At 51.2% G+C, this 18,596-nt stretch overlaps 1 protein-coding gene across 1 annotated transcript in view; it reads left to right on the plus strand.

Moving 5' to 3' along the window:
- Positions 1–18,596, plus strand: part of LARS2 (leucyl-tRNA synthetase 2, mitochondrial) — a 149,475-nt gene that overhangs the window by 76,216 nt on the left and 54,663 nt on the right. Inside the window, exons 8-9 of the mRNA XM_004614528.2 lie at positions 11,090–11,197; positions 13,194–13,353. Of these exons, the coding sequence (XP_004614585.2) occupies positions 11,090–11,197; positions 13,194–13,353 (268 nt within the window). The remainder of the gene's footprint in view (positions 1–11,089; positions 11,198–13,193; positions 13,354–18,596) is intronic.

The following is an 18,596-nucleotide window of genomic DNA, read 5'->3' on the forward strand; positions in this document are numbered from 1 at the left end:
CAGCCCAGCCTGTTTACCATCCTCCTGCAGACAGTGCCAGGGAGATGGGAAGAAACGGGGAGCCCCACACCTTAGTGACCAGGGGAGACCCCCACCGAGGATGTGCACGCGGTCAGGAGCTTCTTACTCCCATCCACACTCGCAGCCTTCAGCGGTCACGGTGTTTCCGAGGAGGGTTTCAACTGGCAAGATGCAGCCGGGTGACATCAGCCCTAACGGAGCTGGTGTGGAGGGAAGATGACAAAGCCTCCCATTCCCCTGCTCCTGATACCACTTTCCGAAATCACCGAGCCCTCAGCAGGGGCTCTGGTCATGTGTGAGCCTTGGAGTATGAAGATGTAGACAGCGCCAGGGAGACGGGGAAGAGGCAGGGTGCCCCATGGTGGGGCTGGGAAGGCAGAGGAGGAGGCGAGCCGGAAGTGAGGTCTCAGACAAGAGCTTTCGGCCGGGGGGGGGGGGGGGGGGGGGAGGAGTCAGAGGAAGAGGCCGATGCAGAAAGACAGCCCTAGGGGAGCAGTTTCCGCATGTCCCTGTCTCCAGCAGGCTCTCCGGGGCTTTCAGGGTCCCCCCCGTGCCAGCCCTGAGGTTCTGGGGTGCTCATAGAATCCTGCACTGTCTCCTGGGAGTGGGGTGCTGCCTTCTCTCGGCTTTCCTCTCCCGGCCCCCAAAGGCCAGTTAGCGTCTTGGACACAGCAGCTAAGTCTTCCCTCCGCTCCCCTGATGGGCTGGCGGGGCCTGCTGAGCTGGTCCTGACGCGTGCCCCCCGCCCCCCGTGCCTCTTGGGCCTCGCTGAGAGCTGGTCTGTGGGTGGTGGGGGGGGGTGAAGGTTGGTGGGGGGGCTGGAGGCCCAATTGGATTGTGGCCGGAAGGTTTCTCCTAGAGGCCTGCGTGGCTTTAGGGCTGTCACTACCTTCCTCTCCCCGCCACCAGCCCCTCCATAGTCAGGCAGAAGGGGGACGTATCACCCACCTCCGTGGACTCACTGTAAAATTATTTTATTAGCTACTGAGTAGCAGCAGAGTCAGAAACCATCCAGACTTGGGGCCTGGCTCAGACGCGCCTCGGCCGGCTCCCACCTGCCTCGCCCCACCAGTGAACTCAGCTGGGCTACAGGCTAACGCCTCTGCCTCCCCTATCCTTCCCCTGCCCCTCAGCTCTAGGTCAAACTCAGTGCTCCGCCTCCCGCCCTGTCCTCTCCTCTCCAAGCTTCGGGCGGGCGGGACGGGCAGGGCCCAAGGGAAGGCAGGTCGCCTGAGCTCCCTGGCGAACCAGCAGCTGCCCAGGGTGGATCAGGAAATGCGGGGTCTCCGCCACACTGGGTGTGCAGGTGGCACAGCTGGCTGGCCCGGAGCAGGCTTGGGAGGGGACTTGTCCCCGGACCCTGGAAAAGTACACCCAAGCTAGCACGGGGTTGGGCCTCGGTGCTGAGACTTAGAGAGCTCAGGATGTTTCCAGATGGTCAGAGCGACGCAGGGCAGTGCAAGATGAAGGACTCCTGGGCCTGAATGCTGGGCCCTCCTGCCCGGATCCCCACTGCTCCCTCGGGAGGTCAGTTCCCTGGGGCCCAGCTTCCTTCCCTGGGGTCCTTGCCCACACCACACAGAGATGGAGAAAGACCTGCAGCCTGTGAAGGAAGCACAGCTCCAGGTTGGCAGGCAGCTCCGCCTGAAGGCGCATCCCTCCGCTCTGGGCTTTGCTTCTGTTTCCTAGACAGAAGGGGAAAGGGCTCCATCCGTGAATAATAGACCTGGGGGTAGATTGACAAGGAAATAAATGACAAGTGGACTGTAACACTGTAGCACTGTCCTCTGGTTGTTTATCGATTTGCTCGAGCAAGTACCAGTAACGTCTCCATTGTGAGATTTGTTGTTACTGTTTTTGGCATATCAGATATGCCACGGGTAGCTTGCCAGGCTTGCCGGGCTCTCCGAGAGGGATGGAGGAATCGAACCTGGGTCAGCCGTGCATGCAAGGCAAACACCCTACCCGCTGTGCTATCGCTCCAGTCTGACAAGTGGACTAAAGGGGAAAAAAGAGGCTTGGGGCTAGAGCAATAGTATAGTGGAGATGCGTTGTTTTTGCTGTTTTTTTTTTTTTTTTTTTTTACCTTACATGTGACCTATCCGGATTCAATCCCTGGCATCCCATATGGTCCCTCAAGCACCACCAGGAATAATTCCTGAGTGCAGAGCCAGGAGTGAGCATTGCTAGGTGAGCATCGCTGGGTGTGATCCAAAAAAGGAAAAAAAAAGAGGCAAAGAAAGAACTGAAACTCTGGCCGGAAACCCTGAGTGCACTTCTGAGAGCTCTGGTCAGGCCCTTCGGGAACACTTCCTCCCTCCTGTGGCTGTTCTGGGCTCCAGAGCAGGGAGAGTGTCCCCGAGGCTCCGGCTTAGGGATCCCTCAGAGTTTAAAGCTGGGCAGGGTGCAGCTTCCAAGTATAGCTGAGTGTCCCTCAGGCACTGACATCCCTCCCCCCCCATCTGAAAAGCACCTGCCTTGAAGAACAAGATGATGCCTGTCCACACATCAGAAGAAAGGGACGGGATGACTCCTGCCCTCCTCCCACGCCGAGGCTGAGCAGCCCTTTCCTCATTTTGTGACCGAGGCAGCCCCCACCCCCAAGGAAAGCCAGCCCTGAGCTTGGCTCTCCTCCTTGCCACCTGCTCCTTGCCCCGCGCTCTTGAGCGTGAGTTCCCAGGCCATCAAGCCGTTCCAAGCAGTGCTCATGGAATCTCCAAGTCGGGAGATGCCAGGCCTGATGTGCAGGGGGGTAAGGAGAGATTTTCTAGCTCATTTTGGGTGGAATCACCTCGTTGGCCTCTCCGAACTAGAGCTGGTTCATGACGTGTCATTAGCTTCTCCTAGGCCCCGGCTTTCTACCCCTGGGGTCTTCCGAGGGCAGAATATGGAGAACCACGAAGCTGATCCCAAGGCCACGGCCACTATGAAAGGCCCATCATTAACAGATCCCCACGCATCCACGTTAGGCTGTTTGGGGAATGTGTTCTCTGATAGAAAAGGGCCATTTCCTGGGACCCAGGCAGTAGTACAGCAGGTACTTGCCCGGCGTATGGCTGACCTGGGTTTGACCCTCAGCATCCCAGATGGTCCCCCTGCACAGTCAGGAGTAATTCCTGAGCATTGCTGGGTCACAGAAAGAAAGGAAAGAGGGGAGGAAGGGCAGAAAGGAGGGAGGGAGAGAGGAAGAAAGGAAGCAAGCGTTTCCCAGTTTCCTCCCTGTTCTCTGTTTCCTTGACTGGTCCAGGGTAGCCAGCCCTGAGCGTGAGTCCTGGCTGCCCCAGGGTGCCATCCTCTGCAGAGCCGTAAGAAGCTGTTGGCCCTGGCAAAAGGTGACCCCTAGTAGTTTACAGAGAGCGTATTAGCAGTGTGATTGTGTGCACTCATGCACATTCTACAGCTGTGCTATCCTGACACACAAAGTTTATGATCCACTAAGAAAAATGCAGCCAGTCCAAGATACCGTTGATGGTGAGAGAGTCCCAGTTTCAGCACACGACAGGGAAGATACGCACATCAGAGCCAGAGGAAGACGGGCTGTAAGGAGGACGGAAGGAAATGGAACAAAACATCAATAGTGATCTCCCCAGGTGCTTAAACGGCTCGTGGGTAATCGGTGTTTTTCGTCATTCTCTTCCCAAATTGTCCATCCCGCTCAAGCTCGCTTTGATGATCATAAAACGAAGCGACTCGACCACAGCGGGGTATGTCATCATTATTTCCATGTCTTCTTTAGCCTGAGTGTCTCTGAAAGGAATGGCTATATGTGTTTCAAGGTTTTTATTTACAGGCAAGCTTCCAGCCTGAAGGTAACTGAACAGAGACTGTCATTCCCATTTTGATGTTCACCACTAGACCCATAAAAGTTGCCGGTCTTGCTCCCCAAACTCTCCTCTCTGAGTGCAAAACTCCATTTTCAGGCCATGGGAGCTGTGGGTGGGAGGCCAGCTAACCTGCCCTCCAGCTCCTGGGGGCTGCACCTACATCCCCTCCTGCCCACCCCAGGGTGGCTGCCTGGAGCCTAAGCTCTGCTGTCAGTAGTGTGGCCTCTGTCATCTGTCGATTGTGGCATTTCAGAACTGGAAGTTAATGGAATTAGAGCACTCTCAGCTGGAAAGGTGGGTGCCCCGGGAGGTGCCTTGATACGGTATACGCCTGAGTTCCCCACGCCGTTAGTTTGGAGCCCCACCGCTGTTTAAAGAATAAAGTAATTGTTGAAAGGAAGAAAAGAAAAATAGACTAAGTGTGGCCAAAAAGATTCACCCTTTGAATCTTGGGTTCGAGGGGTTAACCCATGGACTGCCATAACCACTCCCACGGAGCAGGCAGACGGTCCTAGAGGCTACCCCCAAAAGACCTTCTCAGCGTCAGTGATAGGGCGGGGTGGGGGCAGGGGGCTTGGAAGCTGTTGCCTAGCTTTCGGCTCATCCCCCTCACCTGTGGTTCTGAATGTCGGCAAGAGCTGGCTTCTCCCTGCTGTCCCAAGGACCCACACCTTGTTGGCAGCTCAGCCATCATTCGTGGGGTGTCCCAGGCCCTGCTATTTCCCTTCTGGGCTAATAGCACCTGCCCTGGAATTGGGAGCCGTGGGGAGCACCACAGTTTTCTGTAAGTAACTGATTTACTTACATCAGTAACTGATTCCACAACCTCAGCTTCGCTAGAAATTTTTCAGCACAGAGGATAAAGAAGGCAAGTAAGAGGGGGCAAACAGGACAGCAGACAAACTCTTTCATGTATATTCTTGTGCACGACTTCTGGCCAGAGGAAGTCAGAGTCGAAGCAGAAGAAGGAGATGGCCTGAGAGAAAGTTCATTCCTCTAGAATGTTCTAGAGGGGAGACTTAGGTTTTTATTTTATTTATGTGTTTAATTATTTATTGCTTTTTGAGTCACACCCAGAAATTCACAGGTGTTACTCCAGGCTCTGCACTCAGGAATTACTCCTGGCAGTGCTTGGGGGACCATCGGGGATGCTGGAGATCAAACTCCAGTCGACTGTGTGCAAGGCAAATGCCTTACCTGCTTAACTGTCTCTCTGGCCCGACACTTAGATTTTTTTTTTTTAATTTTTTAAATTTTTTTTATTGAATCACTGTGAGATACAGTTACAAAGCTTTCCTGTTTGAGTTTCAGTCATACAATGATCAAACACCCAACTTTCCACCAGTGCACATCTTCTACCACCAAGGTCCCCAGTATCCCCCCGCCCCACCCCTCCCCCTGCCTCTATGGCAGACAGTCTCCCCCATACTCTCTTTTGTATATTGCTTGTTAATGAATAGCTTAAGATGTGCACAGCTGAGAGAGCAGCTGTGTGCTCCTGGAATTCTAAAATTTTAGATAAGTAGGGTCTGGAGAAATCTCTGCAGTGAGCTGCTCAGTTCGGAGATTCCTCTGTGTGTCTCTGATCATGGCTCTTAAGGAGCTTAAGTAGCAGCGGGGGGCAGTTTGTGGGCGTGACCTCCAGGGTCCTATGAGGATGGGGGATGAGAGGGACCAGCCCCTCCCCTATCCCTTAAGGCCTGGAATTTGCCATCACTGAACCCGAGTACCTGCACTTCTATTGGGTTCTGGAAGTTGGTGGCCCCCGGTGTTTTTAGGGGGCAGGAGGAGGGATGGCGCCTGCCCCCATCCGCTGACACTTAGATTTTTAATTATACAACCTCCAGAATTAATTTTCCTTCATTAGAACTTAAATGTACACTATCTTTGAAGTGATTGCATTAAAATGATTTGAAAAAATATATCTATAAGAAATCTTGGTAACAAGATTAAAACTTAGAAAAATATATACAAATTATAACTCAAAAATAATGGCTAATTAAATTGCTGGTTTGGAAGTAAGCTGTGTTAGGCTTTTAATGAAATCTTCTCATCAACTCTTTTCCCTTTAATTTGTTTTGCCTCAAATCTGTGGCCAGTTCTCAAGGTTCTGATTCCTCAACTCTAATAGTAGCTGATGCATTCACTTAAAGAGTCAGTTAGCCTTGGTTTCTTACCAAGGACAATAAAATACATCAAATTTCTAAAACCGTTCTAAATTCCTACTTGAGGTTCTGTTACACCTCGTCCTTACTGTTTCAGTTCACACACTGTCCGCTCTTGGAAAGTACGAACAGATTTATGTCTGAACGTTATTTCTATGCCTTTGAAGAGTCAGGTTAACCATTTTATATTTAATCCTCTTTTTCTCCCCAGTCTCTTCGTTTTAAACCTCTTTCTCAGGCCTGATTATATTTAGTATTGCTGTATCCTTTTTCTTTTTCTTTCTTTTTTTTTTTTTTTGGTGTGCTGGTTTTTAGGGGACAGTTATTTGCTTTTTGTTTTCTTTTTCCTTTTTTTGGTGGTGCCAGGGATTGATCCCAGGATCTCACATGCAAGGCAAATGCTCTCCTGGGTAAACTCTGGGCAGCTAGGGAAAGTCCCACGGCTCTCTCTCACCACCCGGGTTCAGTGGTCTCAGGCCACTCGCTCACCCCAGGACTTCGATTGCCATGGGCGGGCGAAGGAGGAGACAAGGGCCAAGTGGGTCGATGATCAGTTGCCGTTTATTCCCTTCTCCCCACGCGCCTGTTCCAGGCTTACTAAGTTCCCCATTCTGGTCTCATCCTCCCCGAGTTCCCATCTTCTGTCTCTCCCGCTCATCTCTCCACACTCCCTCTCGCAGCTGCGTCTCATCTCTCCAAGCGCCTGCTTCTGCATTCTTCCCCTGCCTTCTTCTCCCTCTGTCCCCCTTGCTAGTCTCTCCGCACTGCATCTTGCTGCCCTGGTCTCTCTCTCTTCTCTCTCCAACTCCCCAGTATTGGGGTAGCACATCAACATATCAAAAGCCCTTCCTGACCAATCAGGCTCAAGGGCAGAAATACCACCTAGGGGTGTTCCTCCTCTCCTTAGTCCAAAACTTAATTAACATTTTAATTCTACTTCTTAATATTAGTTATTTTAGTATGGACACAGTAAGAGATACATCAAGCTTGTAGGGTGGCTCTCCTGGGGATATCTCGCCACAGACTCAGACTACAGTGCTCAGGCCGGATTGATCATTCCTAACCCTAGCAGGGTCTGAGTCTAGTTATTACCTTTGGATCATGATAATTTGTCCATGACCGTACTCGTAACTTATCAAGTATTATGGTGCTTTGGCCAGGCCCACTTCAATGCCAAGGTAGTTCACTGCTTGCCCTGGGTCCATCCAGTCCCTCGTTGGGACCCTGCTTTGGGGATACTAGGAAGTAAGGGCAACTGAGGCTTAAGTTGAGAGAACAGATGTCCAGGAGGTAAATATCCTTCAGAGTCAATTAACCCCCAAGTTACAAAAGCATAACATTAACTGTCTTCTTGTGTCCATACAAGAAGGACATTGCTCTGAATTCACTATACAAAGGACTTAAGGAGAAGAGAAAAACAATATTTGCAAGCTAACAGAGCACAAAGAAAGAGGTTACAAATAAACACAGAGGAATGGGAGCACTGTGATGGGAGTAACCCAGTAAACCTAAGCTCCCTGTGGCAAGGCAGAAAGGACAAACCAATGTTATCCTACACTTTCCTGCTGAGCTGCACCCCCACCCCTGGCCTTTTTGATTCAGCCCGGCTATTCCTGGTTCCTGCCCTTTAGCATGTGTCCACACTCAGACTTACCCAGGTTGAGTTCTGTTTCATCTCACCACTGCTGGTGGTCGTTTCCAACCCATCCAGGAGGCAAGGATTACCAGGGCTTTTGTGTAGGCTACAGGACTTGTATACGTGCTAAGTATGGCAGGGAATCCTTACAGGTTGACTTTAAAGAAACATTAGACACAGTAATAATTCGTAAAAATCAAATGAGAAGCCCACTCATATTATTAGCTTCTAGGTTTTTTCCTCTAGAAGAAGTCGTCTCGGTTTAGTCTGAATAAAGATGTAAGCACAGGGAACTCAGAATCACCAGAAGTTCTGGATAATTTATAATTTGGAGTCTGCCATTGACTTGATCGAGTGAGCCATTTTTTCACTAATTAAGCGAAGGGAGTGAAATAAATCAGTGGTTTCAACATTGTGCCTGTGCCTTGGGAGTTGAGGGAGGGGGGTTAGAGGAGAGCACAGGGCGTCCTAGAACCCTTCACCCTTCCCCCCTCCCATATCCACATCTGTCTGATACTGTTTGGAAAGGGATCTCATGGCACTTTAAAAAGACTGGAGTGTGGCTTAAGTGGGAGAGCGTATTCCCACTTACGTGATGGGGCCGGAGTTCGGGCCCTCTACCAAATACCCCTTCCTGTAGTGTATGATGTAGCCTCTGTGGTCCCTGAGCACCCGTGGTATTCCCCAAGTGTCTCTAATGGTGGCCCAAACAGTTTAAGGATTGTTTGTTTTCTGGTCCACACCCAACAGGCCTTACTCCTGGGATCCCTCTTGTTGGTGCTTTGGGGGACCGTATGCAGAGCTGGGGATTAGACTGGGGTCAGCTGTATGCAAGGTCAGAGCCTTAAGCCCTGTATTATCTCTCCGGCCAAGTGGCCCTAGTTACACACACACACACACACACACACACACACACACACACACACACAGAGTGAAAATCCCTCTTTCCCCAGGCTTTGGGCTTTGTGAAGCTGTAAGATTTCTATAAATTGAGGTTGGCCAAGGTGGGAAAAGGGAGGTACTTACCAAATCACTGGAATTGCAATAGCCCAGAAAGTAGGAAGGAAGGCTGCACTCCTAACAGAGGCCCAAACAAAACTGTTCTCCAGAGTGAATTGGTGTGGCTAGACCTGAGTGCATGGCCCTTTGCAGGGGAACTTGTTGAAGGTGGGGTTGTCAGGAGCCTGGGGGCGGGAGGGGGGGTGGGCACAGTGTACCAAGCAAGTGTTTCTCAGCCTATCCTGTATCCTTCCAGCCCTGTTCCCCTCATGTGACTGCCCTTCACCCCTCTCCTACCAGTTGACCAATGACCTCGTAGTCTTGTGCTGTAATGTCCACGTTTCCCTGCCCCCACCCCCCATTTATATGCTTTTCATTTGTCCTCCTGGCCCATGGAGTTGAGAAACACTGCTCTAAAGCCTGTCATCAAAAAACCAGTCACAAACAGCGTTTACAGGGTTAGTTAGGGAGGGCATGGCGCACAAGATGCGGATTTCCTGCTGGCAGTTTATTTTTTAATTTTTTTTAATATTCATAGATGGTCTTTTCTCCCCATAATTAACTTATCAAAACATCCCCCTTTCATTCTGCTTGAATCTTTTGTCCTCACTACCAGCCGGGTAGTCTTTAAGCAAAGCACTCCCTGGTTTTCCACCTCAAGAGTTCACCAAGAAATAGTCTAGAGATAAGAACTTTGACAGAGCATCCCAGTGGTACAGGGAGGAGCAGGGATGGGTTCCATCCTGGCACCCGTCTGGTCCCCCGATTTCGCGCCAGGAGTGATCCCTACGAGCAGAGCCAGGAGTAAGCCCTGAGCACTGCCAGGTGGACCCAGAAACAAACAGGAATGCCTCTAGGGGCTTGGACTGATGACACAGGAGCTGAGAACATCTGCCTCGTAAGTGTGAAGGTCGCAGTTCAGCCCCCAGTCCTGCCACGTGACGGGCACAGTCCCGGCAGCTCTGCATCTTGAGCTCGGCTGGTGGTGAGCTCTGGCAGCCGCGGGGAAGAAGAGGAGGGAAAGGTTTGGTCTCTGCTGCCTGACAGCAGACCCATTCCTCAGGCGTGTTTTCCCCTTACTGCAGGGTATAACGTGCCGAGAAGTCTAGGTGCAGAGTCGACCTCGGTGAGGGAAACCGCCTGGACCTTGCTTTCTGGTGGCTTGTCGCCCAGAGAGAAGGTGCGTGTTCCACAGATGAGCCAGAGGAGGCATGACCAGGGGCAGGGAGGAGGCAGGGCAGAGAGCAGCAGGGGCATTGCCTCTGGCAGAAGGGAGCACCCCTGTGTAGACTGAGTCAGAGGCCACCATGGGCTGAGAAAGTTGGTGCCTCCGGGCAAACACAGAGTTTGTGCCATGGCCCGCTCCGCCCCCGCCAGCAGGACTTCTGGCACCTTCTTCCTTCCCCTTACTTCGCCTCGCCTCTGCTGATGTGGAGACGGGGGGGTCACACGCGTGTGTGTGGGAACTGGCGCCCTTTGTTCATGATACTGGGATCACAGACAGCGGGGCCGTGGCGATGGCCCTCAACAGTGTTGGCAGTCCCGGGGATCTCCCGCCAGGCAGCACTCCACCGCGGAGCTAGCCCAGGTCCTCCACCGCCCTCAGAAGGGCTCAGGGATCATTCAGGCTGGTCCGGAGCAGAAGGGTCCTGGGGCACCTTGACATGAAGTCAGACCGTTGCCCGTGGAAAGCCACCTCCGGACACATACTGAGACCAGGTGTTTGACTTTAGCACAGGTTGCTCCGCCCCTTGCTTTAGTGAGAACGAAGGACGCTGGAGCCCCCCCGCCCTGGCCAGTGGGCAGCAGACATGCTGGTGGAGCGAAGTGCCGCCGGCACCTGTCCATCAGGTCCTGCTGTCACATTTCGGAACTCACCTCTTCCTGGAGCCTCTCTCTCAGCAGCTCACTTGCTGTGGGTCTCTGTGGGGCCTCCTGTCCAAGTGGCCGAGTACCGGCATTCCCAGTTCCTCCCCCTTCCCCCATCCCTCCTCCCGGTCCTCCCACTGCTGAGCTCTCCTGGGCCTCTGCTCTTCCTCTGTGGAATTCACACAGGATCTCGGGGGCCCCCACCTCAGCTTTAGCACTGCCTATGTGCCCCACCCCCCGGGTCACACTCCTCCTGTCCTCGTGCCTGTGCCCTTCCTTTGGTGCTCCTTGAAGGTGGAACTTTATAGCTGCCTGCAGTGTCGCTGGGTGGTCTCACCCCAACCACACTCACCAAAGATGCCCCTGATGGATAGTGACCTGCTGTAGGGCAGAAATCGCCCTGACCTGAGTGGTAATGAGCACGTCTGAGTCTGACCTTTGCCGAGCTCCGGGGACTTGGCAAGTGGGTGAGGGGAGGAGCGAACACCTGAGTCTCCCCTCGTGTTGCCACCAAGCCTCACGTCCTACACCTGCTGCTTCTACCCCTCTGTCCCTCTGTTCTTTCGTTCCTGCAGGCCCTGCGGGATGCGCTGACAGACCTTCCGGAGTGGTATGGAATCAAAGGCATGCAGGCCCACTGGATCGGGGACTGTGTGGGCTGCCATCTGGACTTCATGCTAAAGGTGACTGAGCTATAGCATCTCCAGCGCTCGCGCGCGCGCGCGCCCACACACACACACACACACACACACACACACACACACACACTGTGGTTTTGGGGTGCAGGGAACAGACCAGCCACTCCATATCATTGCTGTTCAGTAGAAAAATATTCAAGGGATATATTTCCTTCCTTTCCAGTTTTCTATTATTTTTTTTTTCAATGCAGAAGAACAGGACCTTGAGGACTAGTATAGGACTTACAGCACCTGCCTTGCATGTATATGGTCACATGTAAGTCCCACATGGTCCCCCAGCATTGCCGGCAGTGACCGCTGAGTGCCACTAGATATGGCTCCCTGCACCACAGAAAATGAGTCAATTCAAAGTAGTTGGAGAAGCTAATTATCTTTTGCTTTGTATTGTTTTATTGTTTTATTTGGGGGCCATACCTTGCTATGCTCAGGACTTACACCCGCCTCTGTGCTCAGGGATTGCTCTAGGCCAGGCTTTGGGAACTATGCATGATGCTGGGAATTGAAGCAAGGCAAGTGCCCAACCTGCCATACTCTCTGGCCCCTGGAAATGCTGATTTTAATAATATCTTATTTAACCCATTATATCTAAAATATTATAGTCTCATGATGTGATTGATAAAAAATTAAAAATTGGTTTTTGTTAAGGGGCTGGGAGGACGATAGCAAGTGCCCACCCTGGGTTCAATCCCTCGCACCACATGCCAGGTGCATTCTGAAGGCCCCAGCACCTCTGGGGCGGCCCAGATAATCCCTCAGTGCTTCAGGGCCTGAGCAACTTTGAATCCTCAGGGGAACGTACTGAACCACCAGCCAGGAGTCACCAGTGATCAGACCTCCTGAGCACTACTTGGAGACCCCTCAAATAGACTATTAAGGGAAGAGTTTACAGTCTGTGTTAGCACTGTCCTTAAAATTACCTCTCTTTTGGGGCTGGAGCGATAGCACAGCGGGTAGGGCGTTTGCCTTGCACGCGGCCGACCCGGGTTCGATCCCCGGCATCCCATATGGTCCCCCAAGCATCGCCAGGAGTAATTCCTGAGTGCAAAGCCAGGAGTAACCCCTGAGCATCGCTGGGTGTGTGACCCAAAAAGCAAAAAAAAAAAAAAAAAAAAAAAGCTCTCTTTTTAGTGGGGGACAGTTTGAGCCACACCCACCGCTGCTCAGGGCTGACGCCTGGCTCTGGCTCTGGGGTCACTCCTGGCGGTGCTCAGCGGACCATGTGTAGTGCTGGAGATCAAACAGGGGTCAGCTGTGTGCAAGGCAAGCACTATACCCCTGTGAAATCTGCTTCTCTTTTCTTTTCTTTTCTGTTGGGAGGGGAGGGTTACACTCGGCGATGCTCAGGGGTTACTCCTGGCTCTGCACTCAGGAATTACTCCTGGCAGTGCCCAGGGGACTATATGGGATGCTGGAGATCAAACCTGGGTCAGCTGCATGCAAGGCAGCACTCTACCCACTATACTACGGCTCTGGCCCCAAATCTGCTCTATCATACAGCATCTTGGTCACATAGCTACGTTTTGCTACTGACTGCTATAGTGGACCGAGCAGATCTAGAGCATCTTTGAGGTTAAAATCCTTCCCTCCTCTGAGTCCCAGTCAGTCCCCTTTTAGGGGGCTGGGGGTTGAATCTGGTTCTGCTGCATACAAGGCGAACACCTTGCCCGCTGTACTATCTCTCCGGCCTCTGTTCTGGCTTTGTTTGTGATTCCTGAGTAGAGTTCAGGAAAACCAGACCTGACCACTGAGGGAGCTTGGCCACACACTGCCCTGTGGGGGAACCCAGCACCCACCTGGTTGCAGGTGCTAGGGAGGGTGTCTGAAAGGGGAACGCTCTCTCTCTCCTCCTGCCCTTCTCCGCCCCCACCCAGACCCTGCATCCTTGGCCCACTGGGGGTGCGGGTGGATGGGAGAGGGGCATGGCTGGGAAACACACAGCCCCAGAGGGAAGAGTGAAAAGAGTCTGTGTTCCTCCTGCCAGGTGGATGGGCAAGTCACAGGAGAGAAGCTGAGTGCCTACACAGCCACCCCCGAGGCCATCTACGGCGCCTCCCACGTGGCCATCTCCCCAGACCACAGGCTCCTGCACGGCCACAGCCCACTGAAGGCGGCTTTGCAGAAGGCACTGGTCCCCGGCAGGGGTGAGTGGTGGGGAATCATGGCCCAGGCGGGTCAGACCTTGTGACATCGGGTCCCTGAATTCATGATTCTCTCATCCACATCACCCTGTGTCTCGTTCGTCACCCGGTTGACTTGCTGTTTTGAAACTTGAACCCTGAGCCAAGGAATTAAGTGTCTCAGTGGTAAAGCAAATGCTTTCAACATATGAGCCCCTGGCTCTGATCCCTAGCACCACAACACCGTCGCAAGACCAGCAAATGAGAGAGCTTGGGGAGTGTCATGTGCCCCTGCTTTCACTCTGAGTTGCAGGAGTTTCTGCTTGTTGAGTTTCTGAAGGAAAGCCTGGCTCTTTCCCCTTAAACATAGTCAAAATGTAAGCTCTTTTCTGAGGGGAATAGAAATCTGCTTGATTTATAATTCCATCGTCAAAAATGCACTGTCCTCCGGGACTGGAAGGGAGCTGGTGAGACCTAGGGGAGACATTTCAACGACTTAATGTGATTATTTTAAGAATCCACGTCCTAATGAAGGGATCCAGCTGGCTGGCACTTAACAGCTCTGGCCGGTGAGGCTCTGCGGAGCGCCCTTGCAATAGGCAGGCCTGTGTGACTGACTTGGTCTGGTTTGCCCAGAGGAAGAGTGCAGCGCACTGGAAGTGGAGGGGAGTGGGGCAGCCTGCTGGTGGAACCACTGAGGAACCAGTCTGGGAGACGCCTGGTACAGGGCAGTGTTCGGGCTGCAGCTAGAATAGCACATGAAGTGCCTCTGATCGAATCTTTCCTTGCTCACTCATGAGGCTGGAGAAGGTGTCTGGCTGGAGTAAATGGAGCCCCTGACCTTTTTCTTGGCCAAGAGAAAGTGGACACCTTCCTAGCCAGTAGGCTGACCAGTGAGGAAGAGGTGTGCTCTCCTAACAAATTTAGCAAAAGAATGGAGTCTGGGCTGGTGAGCAGAAGTCCTCCCTTCTCTATTAGAAGTCAGTTTCCATAGCAATGAAAATATTTCAACAAAAATCGCATCTTGGGGATATGACTCCAGTGGTAGATTTCCATCCCCAGTTCTGCTTGACCTTCAGTATTGCCTGGTATGGCTCCTGCAACAACAGCAAAATAAAATAAAATAAACAAGAAAACCCTATACTCTTTCCATAGGCAGTAAACTTCATCAAAGGCACACAAGTATAAATTTGGGAGTCTGCTCAACTATTTTCAAGCTATTTGCCAACGAAAATGTTTTAGACAGTGATGTAGTTTTTCCAAACATCATTCTTAGGGCAGAAGAAATCATACAGGGCTTAACCACTTGACTTATATATGGCCAACCCCAGTTTTATCCCCGTTGCTTTATTTGATCTCCTGAACACAGAGCCAGGAGTAAGTCCTAAACACTGCCAAGTGGGGCTGGAGCAATAGCACAGCGGGTAGGGCGTTTGCCTTGCATGCAGCCAACCCAGGTTCGATTCCCAGCATCCCATATGGTCCCCTGAGTACCACCAGGGGTGATTCCTGAGTGCAGAGCCAGGAGTAACCCCTGTGCATTGCCAGGTATGACTCAAATACATATACACTGCCAAGTATGACTCAAATCAACACACACACACACACACACACACACACACACACACACACACACACACACACACAGAGTCATTCTTGGGCCAGGAATGTGACTCAGTGGTAGAGCACATGCTTCAAAAGTACAAGATCCTGGATTTAACCCCTAGCTCTATTTTTTGTCTTAATTCCATTCGTTTGTTTTGTTTCAGATAGGAGTGACTTGGTCCATACCCAGTGGTGCTCTAGGGATTGTGTATGGTGCAAAATTAGGATCAACCACATACAAGGCATGACAAGTGCTTTGCCTCCTGTACTGTCTCTCTGGGGCCAAAGTTGTCATTCTTGGGTTTGGGTTTTTTTGCTTTGGGGCCACACCTGGCAGTGCTCAGGAGCAACTCCTGGCTCTGTGCTTTAGAGGGGGGGTCACGCTTTCCTTGCTTGTGGAATGCTATGTAATGCTAAAGATCAAATCGGGGTCTGCTGCTTAAGGCAAGCACCTTTTCGTTTTGTTTTGTTTGTTTTGAGGCCATATCTGTCGATGTTCAGGGGTTACTCCTGACTCTTCACTTGAATCATTCCTGGCAGTGCTCAGGGGATGCTGGGGATCCAAGCTGGGTCAGCCACATGCAAGGCAAGCTCCTTACCCACTGAACTATGTCTCCAGCACCCAAAGTTGCCGTTCTTAAAGTAACAGAAATGAGAAGTTTCCTGACACCAGGTTAGGAAGATAAACAGGACCCTTGCAGCTTTCGTCTGCTTCAGACTTGTTTCCTCGCAGCATGAAAGCAGGCTCACTCCCGTGCACCTGCCCTCACAAAGGATCTGCTCTGTGCTAAGCGCTTAGGGATGCTTAGGGAGGAGTGTCCTGGGCCGCCGGCCCACTGCCACAGCAGGCCTGCCGGGCTCCATGGCTTGGACAGGGCATCTTTCAGCCCATCGCTTCTCTTGTTCTGCATCAAAACAGAAAAGACTCATTAGAATTGAAATTTCAGTGTGTGCTTCTTAAGTCCACTTATAGCTAGTTCTCCCAGCTTTATTTTAAAGGGAAAACTCCCAGTTTTTATTTTTTTAACTTTAAAAAAATTTTTTTTGTTTTCTATATATATTTTATTTTCATAAAATTAATTCACAATAGTTCATTACAGATAATAGTCAAACACCAATCCTACCACCAAACACCTTCCCAGCACAATAAGAGTTAAGTGTGTGAGAGTTGTTGTATTTCATTCTGGAGCCATTTAAGCCCGGATATAAGAGAACACAAGCAAGTATGTTAGAAACCAAACAAATGTGTGATACTTTTGATAAGTAAGTGAGGTATTGTATAAGCGGCTGCATGCTCCAGAAATTCTGTGACGCTCTTTGGGGAGCTTTACTTTATAGTCTCTGGGTCTTGGCCGTTGATGAGATTACATGGCACGGGGGGGGGGGGGCGGGGGGGGAGGGGGGAGGGGGGGGAGGGGTCAGTTTGTGGGTGTGACTGCAGGCTACTGGAAAACTGCAGGAGGCCCAGTCCCAATCCGAGCAGGCTTGGAGATCTCAGTCATGGGGAAAATCCAGTTTTTATTCTCCTGAATGTTTTGAGGTTTTTCTGGAGGGTGATGGGGATGGAATAATATCCTGAATCAAGCACTAAAAAGTGTGAAGATCTCACCCATGGCGGGGCCTATGGTTAATTTGGGGATGTATATTAAAATGAACTAATATTAATAGACAGCGAAGATGTAAAAGTTAAAGCTCTGATATAAAAGACATTTTATATATTTATTTCACTGTCATCCCGTTGTTCGTTGATTTACTCGAGCGGTCACCAGTAATGTCTCAATTCCTCCCAGCCCTGAGATTTTAGCAGCTTCTTCTTACTCATCTTTCCCAACGATTGGAGGCTCTTTCAGGGTCAGGGGAATGAGACCTATCATTACTGTTTTTGGCATATCGAATACACCACGGCAGCTTGCCAGGCTCTGCCCGTGCGGGCGGGATACTCTCATAGCTTGCCGGGTTCTCCGAAAGGTATAGTTGCCTACTGTCTGAACTCCATCAAATATGGTGTGGTAATCATGGAAAATGGGTAGAAAGTGTCTTATAATGTGTCCAAGGTCCAAGATCACAAAGTTCAGCATTATCTGGGTTTCGTGGGACTTCGTTCATGCATGAGGCTCGGCCGGAGCGTCCTGAGCGTCCTGGAGCATGGCAGCAGCTGGGTAGTGGAGGTTGGCTGCCAGGGCAATTTATTTATTTCAAAATATTTTCATATGCAAGAAATGATTTTAGCTTATGTGACAAGCAGTGTGTTCGTTCTCACTTGGGTACCTGTGTGTCTGACTCGGCTGGGGCATTTTCCTTTGGCGCGGAATGGCTTGTTTCATTCTCTCCTCTTTTTAATAATCTCTGCAGTCATTCCAGATGGAACATTACGCTTCTAAATTTTCCAGTTCGGATTTTCATAGTGGAAATATTCTTTTTCAAATATCAATTTTATTCAAAGTCTCTCCAAAGAACTTTTCACGTCAAGTCTGAATTTTGACATGTGGCATTAATCACCTAAGGCCAGTACAGTAGGTTGGTTGTGTATAATGCAGTTGGTTTTAAGAGGTGAATTAAAATTGCCATTTGAATATGGATTTCTGCCTCCCCCGGCTCCTGAGGAGGCACAGATCCATATTTGAAACCGGAATGCCATGTCACCATTGTCATTTTCCATAGCCCAGTGGCTGCTACTCGGCCAGCCCCAGACGTCAGGTTCTGAGTGGGGAGGTTGTGGTCACTGCCAGCCAGGCAGCACGGAAGCAGTGACTGGTCCTTCTCTCGCAAGACTGGAGGCTTTCAGGCTGGAGTTCCTGCGATCCTTGCTCAGTTGATTGTGTGTGTCAGCTTCTGCGTCGGTGCAGGATGAGTAGGCTGGGATCCCAGAAGGGTCCTGTGATGTAAGGAAGTTCATGTAGCTTTGGGGAGCATGACTTTCTCGGCAGAGTAGGTGGCAGGGCCCAGGGAAGCAGGGGCTGCCTCTGTGGGTAGAGATAAGTCCTGAGGAGATGGGGGATATTCAGGGGCAGGGGGATAGCACAGGGGCAGAGTAGAAGCAGGAGGGCCCAGGACAGATTGGGGAGGAGGGAGCAGCTCAGGGAAGCATTGGAGGTAGCACGGGGGGTACCTAGGGGTTCTCTGGTTCTGGCTTAGCTGATGCTGTTGCTGAGTGATCGACTAAAGACCATTTAGTTTTATCCTCCATGTCGTAGCATTTGTCACAGGTTCCTTTAAGAGCACAAAAATCCCAGGGGCATCCCTATGGAGCTCTTGAAAATGCATTTATTTCCGTAACGGGGGGTGTTGCCTCATTTTTTTCATCGACCGCCTCTGACTGGAGCCCGGTGATGTCAGCTCTGATTTGATGGGAACAGGGAACCATAAAGAGCTTCAGCAGGGAAGGATCGGAATGCTCACCGCTGTTCAGTCTTTTCCTGGAGGCTTTACTTGCATTCCTAATAGTAAAATATCCACACCCTGGGGCTTTGGAACCACGGTTTCCAGCCCTGCGTCACCAGTGAGCTACGTGTGCTTTACTCAAGGGGTAAACGAGGTCTTCCTGACCGGCAGCTTAGAATCTTGTTGCCATTGGCACAGGGGAGGGCTCGAGCCTCATCTCCCCGGGAAGCCCTAAGACATTAAATAATTAATTGCTCCCCATTGTTTTGCCTCTCTCTGGT

The sequence above is a fragment of the Sorex araneus genome, chromosome 4 (genome assembly GCF_027595985.1).
Source record: "Sorex araneus isolate mSorAra2 chromosome 4, mSorAra2.pri, whole genome shotgun sequence".
NCBI classification, from domain to species: domain Eukaryota; kingdom Metazoa; phylum Chordata; class Mammalia; order Eulipotyphla; family Soricidae; genus Sorex; species Sorex araneus.